At 44.2% G+C, this 6,498-nt stretch overlaps 1 protein-coding gene across 1 annotated transcript in view; it reads right to left on the bottom strand.

Moving 5' to 3' along the window:
• Trmt2b (tRNA methyltransferase 2 homolog B) overlaps positions 1-6,498 on the bottom strand; it is a 122,460-nt gene that overhangs the window by 88,974 nt on the left and 26,988 nt on the right. The window contains 5 exon segments of the mRNA XM_052748949.1: positions 1,937-2,036; positions 2,236-2,355; positions 3,428-3,529; positions 3,696-3,910; positions 4,313-4,430. Of these exon segments, the coding sequence (XP_052604909.1) occupies positions 1,937-2,036; positions 2,236-2,355; positions 3,428-3,529; positions 3,696-3,910; positions 4,313-4,430 (655 nt within the window).

Genomic DNA, 6,498 nt, shown 5'->3' on the forward strand with positions numbered 1-6,498 from the left:
TTCAACCCACCAGGGACCACACCCCCACAGAAAACTGGCTCTCCTTCCCCCAACAGCCGTCAACTGTCAACAGCTCCTCATATAGGGGAAGGGTTCAGGAGCCCCTCCCCGGTCCAGGCTAGAATGCTGGCTGGTTTGATCGGGGGCAGGTCGTGTGCAGGCAGCCACAGCTGCTGTGAGTTCATGAGGGCAGTGGGCCTGGCATGTCCAGGACAGCCTGTTTCTCCCAGTTCCTCCCTGAACTCTGGCTCGTATCATCTTTCTAACCTCTCTTTTGCAGTGGTCCCTAAGCCTTGGTGGGGTGATGCAGATGTCCTACCTGTGGCTAAGCAAAGCATTCTAAACACTTATTTTCCACACGTTGACCAGTCATGAGAAAACAATTTAAAACTTTAAAAAGACACAACCAAGTATTGTTTCTTCCCTGTTAGAATGGTTAAGGTTAAAAAGGAGTTAGGGACTGGCAAGATGGCTCCATGGGTAAACACACTTGCCACCAACCCTGACAACCCAAGTCCTCTGACCTCCATGTGTATACTGAGGTACACATACACACACAAACACACAACCCCCAAATAAATAAATAACTATAAAAATATTTTTAAAGAAGAAAGAGGTGGGTTTAGTGGCACACACCTAAAATCCTAGGACTTGGGAGGTAGAGACAGGAGAACTGTGAGTTCAGGGCCAGCCTTGGCTATATGAATCCTCGTCTCAAAACAAATATACACAGGCCGGCAAGATGGCTCAGCAGGTAAAAGCAGAAGTCTCGGGACTTAAGTTTGCTCCCTGGCACCCAAGGTGGAAAGAAGGACAAAGCAAGCCCCAAAAGCTGTCTTCTGACCTCTACACAGAAGCTTGGGCAGACATAACTCTGTCTCCGTGTCACTGACATGGATAAATTGATTCAAATTTAACCAAAAACCAAAACACTACCAAAAATAAAAAGACACAAAATAACATACTGACAAGGACACGGAGAAAAGGGAACTTTTAAACACTGCTGGTGGAGATGGAAATAAGTCTACCATATGACCCGTCTGAACCACTTCTTGGAATAGCCCAAAGGGAATTAAATCAGCCTATCCTTGGTACCCTCTTTAAAATTTGTACTCAAAGTGAATACCTGCTTTGTCTTACCCTAGACAAGTCCCTATAATTAATTATTAAAAGTGATGTAATCAGGGGCTGGAGAAATGGCTCAGTAAAGAGTACCAACTGTTCTTACAAAGGACCCAAGTTTGGTTCAAAACATCCACATGGTATCTCACAAGTGACTGAAACTCCAGTTCCAGGGGATCAACCATCTCTTCTGGCCTGCATGGGTTTGTGTGAATATGAGATGCACATAACTTATGCAAGTTCATACATATAATTTTAAAAAAAAGAAAACTTATTTTGAAAGTGGTATACTGAGCTGAGTGTAGTGATGCATGCCTGCAATCCCAGCACTCGGGAGGCAGAGGCAGGTGGATTTCTGTGAGTTCGAGGCCGGCCCAGTCTACAGAGTGAATTGTAGACCTACACTAGAGCTACAAGGTGAGACCCTGTCTCAAAAAACAAAACAAAACAAAATAAAACAAAAAATAAAAATAAAGTATAATTTTTTTCTTTATGTTTCTATACTTTTTCCAAACTGTACATAGAAAGCATAGACTGCTATGATTTTTAGGAAAAATAATTTTGGTTTTTTGCTTTTTTTTTTTTTAATGAGACTGGGTCTTGCTTATCCCACACCGGCTTCAATCTCAACTCACTACATATCCAAGGATGATCTTGAACTTCTAAGATCCTCCTGCCTCTACCACCCTGCTCAGTTGTATGTGGTGCTGAAGATCAAACCCAGGGTGTCATGAATGATAGACAGTTAGTCCCCCAACTGAGCCAAATCCCCCGCTCATGGAAAAATAACATTGAAAAACAATCCGAGACTCACTCAACGAAGTTCCTTGTGCTTTCACCATGCGGCTTGCAGGAAACAAAAACTAGCCTGTGGATGGCCCTGCAGTTCCGAATGGCTTGCACCACTTGGTAATCTGAAGGAGTAAACACCTTGTTAATACACTTAATCCATCGAAGTCTATTACTCCAAAGTTCACGCTGAGCAGCACTCAGGACTGCTAAGGAATGGAGGTGAAGCCGCTTCAGGGCTACCTCATAGGGAGCCCCTTAGCCTGGTATGGGAATAAAGATGGTGGACATCATGGGAACACCCAAGTTGCCCTCCCTCCTTACGCAGTCCAGCACGGGCAGGGTTCACCACAGCAACAGTTAACTTCTCATCTTTCTGCGACTTCAACAACTGTGGCAAAATCTTCTCTGCTCTACCAGCATGAAACTCACAGTTGGAGACACCTGTGGAAGAGCATCATGGGACATAACTTGAGCCCAACAAGCGGGAAGTGTCAGTTTTTGAAAACCATATAGCAGCCAGGGTCCCGCCATTCCCTGTGGCTCCAGTGTACCTCTAAATAGCAAAAAAAGAAAGGCTCTTGGTACAAAGAAAGTACTGCTACAAGTGCTCTCCCTTGGAAAGTCTGAATGAGCCCTCCATCTGAAGTAACTAGACACACAGCATGGAAGTACCTACACCACAACAAAACCTTGACTTTCATTCGAGTGCTCTTCCTCATCCATCACTCGTTTCCACTTGGTGCCTCGAGAACTGTCTGGAAGTTGGGCATGTTGGCACACATCTGTAATCCTAGCACTTGGGAAGCAAAGAAAGATATAAGGCATTCAAGGCCAGTCTAGGCTGCACAGAAAAATAAATTAATAGATAAAAGAATTGTCTGGAAGTAGAATAAAGGAAAGGAAAACTATTTTCCATATTGCAAATTGTCATTTTATTTAAACAAAAGGTTCTATTTAAAAATTTGTAATTTGTTTTATTTGGGGCTCACCATGTAGCCCCAGCTGGCTTTGAACTCCCTAAATAGACCAGGCTGGCCTTGAACACACAGAAATCCACCTGCCTCTGCCTCCCAAGTGCTGGAATTAAAGGTGTTCACCCCAATGCCAGGCCAATATTCTAAGTTTGAAACCTATTGTATTAGGCTGTGATGCTCAGAGTTTATGTAAAGCATGTTCTTATTATGTTCAACATTTTATCATTTCCCTTCCTACCAACTAGGCTTGTACTTCCCTTGGGCTCTCTATAGAATGAAAAAAAGAAAATTATGAAGACCCTTCCTAGAAAACATCAAGATCCAACTGTGGCTACTCTAGAACTCTGCCTCCCTATAACTGGGGATACAGTCTGCCTCCCTTTGCACAGAAACAACTGCATTTCTATTTGTTTGATTCTGCAGGCTGGTAATGGACCCCTGGGTCTCACACATGCTAAGTAAGCAGTCTGCCACTGAGCTACATCTGCAGCCCCTCAACTACATGTCTTCCATTTCTCCCCAGAATCTGATCTAGGTACCATTGAAGGCTGCAGTCCACCTGGCATCCTCTACTGCCTGCTCCACCAGCTCGATGCCAAGGACCTGGGATGCACGCTGAGCCAGAGAAAGGCCAATCACACCTGGAGAAGTAAGAAATAAGAAGAAATCATTTTTGTGTTTTAAACCAACATGGTTATATTTAGACCATCAACACTCTCCCCTGCTATCCTTAAAAAGGCCCTAAGTTCTGGGTAGATGGCTTCTGAGAGCTAGACAACACATAGACTTCCTAGGGCTGCTGCTTGCCTGTTCCGCAGCAAATGTCAAGGAGGATGGTATTGGAGTCCACTCCACTCAGTTCCCCAATGGTCTGATACAGCAATTCTGCACCAGCAGTATTAATCTGGAAGAAGGCATCTGGAGAGATGCGGATCTTCAAACCCAGAAGATCTTCAAAGATGTGGGGTTCCCCAAACAGGAGCTGGTAGGGGGACTGCTCATGACTGCAACGGGTCATGGTGCTAGGAAAGAATAAAGGAAGACAGCATTGTAGAATGACAGAACTTTCTACCTCTTACTGCTTGGTTGGAAGGGGCATCCCAAGCCTCTCAGCTGGAAGACACAGCTTGCTGGCCACAGCTCTGGGACTTCTGTAATGAGTTCCATTCTTGAGGGATGGAGGGAGGTACATGTGCACACTCTCATTTTATAGTTTTTGTTTAGATTTTGAGAAGTTTAAAGCTACCATACCCCCACTTCACTTTCCTATTCCAGCCTGGGTTCCCAGATGTGGCTAGTGTATGAAAGCCAGGTCTAACTAGCCTGTGGGCCTCCACTCTCAGTAGCCCACCATCAGCAAAGCACAAACCCAGGCTATGGCAAGCCGTCAGCCTCTATTTCCTGTCTGGCTGCCCCAGGCTTACCTTTCCTGGAAATAGAGTGAGGTCAATTCACAGACTGCTCCAGGGCCTTTAGTGAAAAAGTCCCTCAAGGTCACCTTCTGAACACAGAGCTCCTCCTGCCCAGAACACGAAATCAGGAGTCAAGCAAAGACTCAGTCCTGACAAGTTCTCTTGCCAATAGCCTCGGTAATCGGCCCTGAAGCAGTCAGACAAGAAAACACGTTTCTCAAGTTCTATTATAAATAACACTTAGCATAAAGCAATGTTCTGCAGGGCAAAATCAACAATAACAGGCTATTTTCACATCTCAGTCAAAGCACTGCTTGGCTTCTCAGCTTCCGACAAATCTCATACAATAGAACCGGCACTTTCTCTAGTTTGAGCCTCTAATAGTTCTCCAAAGAAAGTGGGAGTTATTCTTATAAACAAGGAGCTAAACTAAGCTTCTGTCCCAGCATGCACAGAAAATAACCTTTCAAATCCCTTCATACTTCTCCGCTTTTGCTATCCCAACCACCCACTCAAATATCACCTCAGAAGACGTGAGTCCTAGAAGAAATGAACCAGGAAACAGCAAAGAAAGAATGTGGTGGGTCGTCAAGATGGCTGAGTGGGTAAAGGTGCTTGCCATCAGGCTCAATGACCTGAGTTCAATCCCTGGGACCCGTAACGTGGAAGGAGAGAAATGACTCATGTCAAGTTGTTCTGTAACATCCAATTAAATGTAAAAGATAAATAATGAACATGGTAAATAATGAACTCCTTTTTTCTGACTACAGAATATATTAGAATTCTAATATTGCTAATAACTACAGACTAGCTTGGCATACAGACACAGGGTTATAAACCACGTCAGAGCTACAGAATTTAAAAGAGCAGGCCAAGAATCAAAGGACTCCGAGTCAAATCCTAGCTCTGTAGTTACCTGGCTCTTTAACCTTCCATGTGACTGTGCCTCCATTTGATAATCTATACAATGAAGGTGGTAACATTCTTCTTACACCTGCTGACTTCATAAACTGGCTGAGATAATTTACTAAGTATAGGGATGTTTCCAAATGAGATTATCTGCACTGGTTGGGGTTCTGCTATTGTTTTGTCAACAGGATGCAAGATGTAGTGATCTAGGAATGAGGAGCCTCAGCTGAGGAATTGCCTCCATACGCCTGGCCTGTGGGCATGTCGAGTGGACTTTTTCTCAATTGATGGCTGTTGTGGGAAAGCCCAGACCACTACGGGCGGTGTCATCCCTGGGAAAGTGGTACTTATGTATATAAGAAAGCAGACTGAAAGCTGAAGTGTTGGTTTTGTGGTTAAGAGCACTTGTTGCAGCCGGGCGGTAGTGGTGCATGCCTTTGATCCCAGCACTCGGGAGGCAGAGCCAGGCAGATCGCTGTGAGTTCGAGGCCAGCCTGGGCTACACAGTGAGTTCCAGGACAGGCTCCAAAGCTACACAGAGAAACCCTGTCTCGAAAAAAACAAAAAAAAAGAAAAAAGAAAAGAAAAGAGTACTTGTTGCCATTGCAGAGGACCTGGGCTTGATTTCCAGTACTCACATGGTGGCTCACAACCGTCTGTAACTCTGGTCTCAGAGGATCCAAAGCCCTCTTCTGACCTTCTTGGGCACCAGGTACACACTGGTGCATATACATACATGCATACACTCATACACATAAAATAATTTTTAAATCTAAAAATAAAAGCAAACTGAGCAATCCATAGGGAGCAAGCCAGTAAGAGCATTCCTCCATGACCTCTGCTTCAGTTCCTGCCTCTAGGTTCCTGCCTTGAATTATTACTCTGACTCCTCTTCAAGACTGACGATGAGATGTAAGGTGAAATAAATCCTTTCTCCCTCAAGTCGCTCTTAGTCATGGTTTTTATCACAGCAACAGACAGCAAACTAGAACACTGTCTGAAAGTGCTAAGTGCATTACAAATGTAAAGCATAATTTGGAAAGCTGCTATGCTCGCCACTATGCTAGCAGAGCGTGTGAAGTATTTCAATTATAAAAGTTGGACATGCAAATCTCTATGGAAACAGCTTTTGGGTTCAGTAGAGTCTACTACTATGAGCAAATTTCTTGGGAAAATACTTCGGAGTCTGTGTACAATAATTATCTTGGGTAACCTAGCCACAATCTTCGCAATTTGATTATGCCAGCAGTATGGTTAAGTTATAGTCTTACCAACTCCTCTTCATCCTC

Source organism: Peromyscus californicus, unplaced genomic scaffold (genome assembly GCF_007827085.1).
Source record: "Peromyscus californicus insignis strain IS unplaced genomic scaffold, ASM782708v3 Scaffold_10__1_contigs__length_136768540, whole genome shotgun sequence".
NCBI lineage: Eukaryota > Metazoa > Chordata > Mammalia > Rodentia > Cricetidae > Peromyscus > Peromyscus californicus.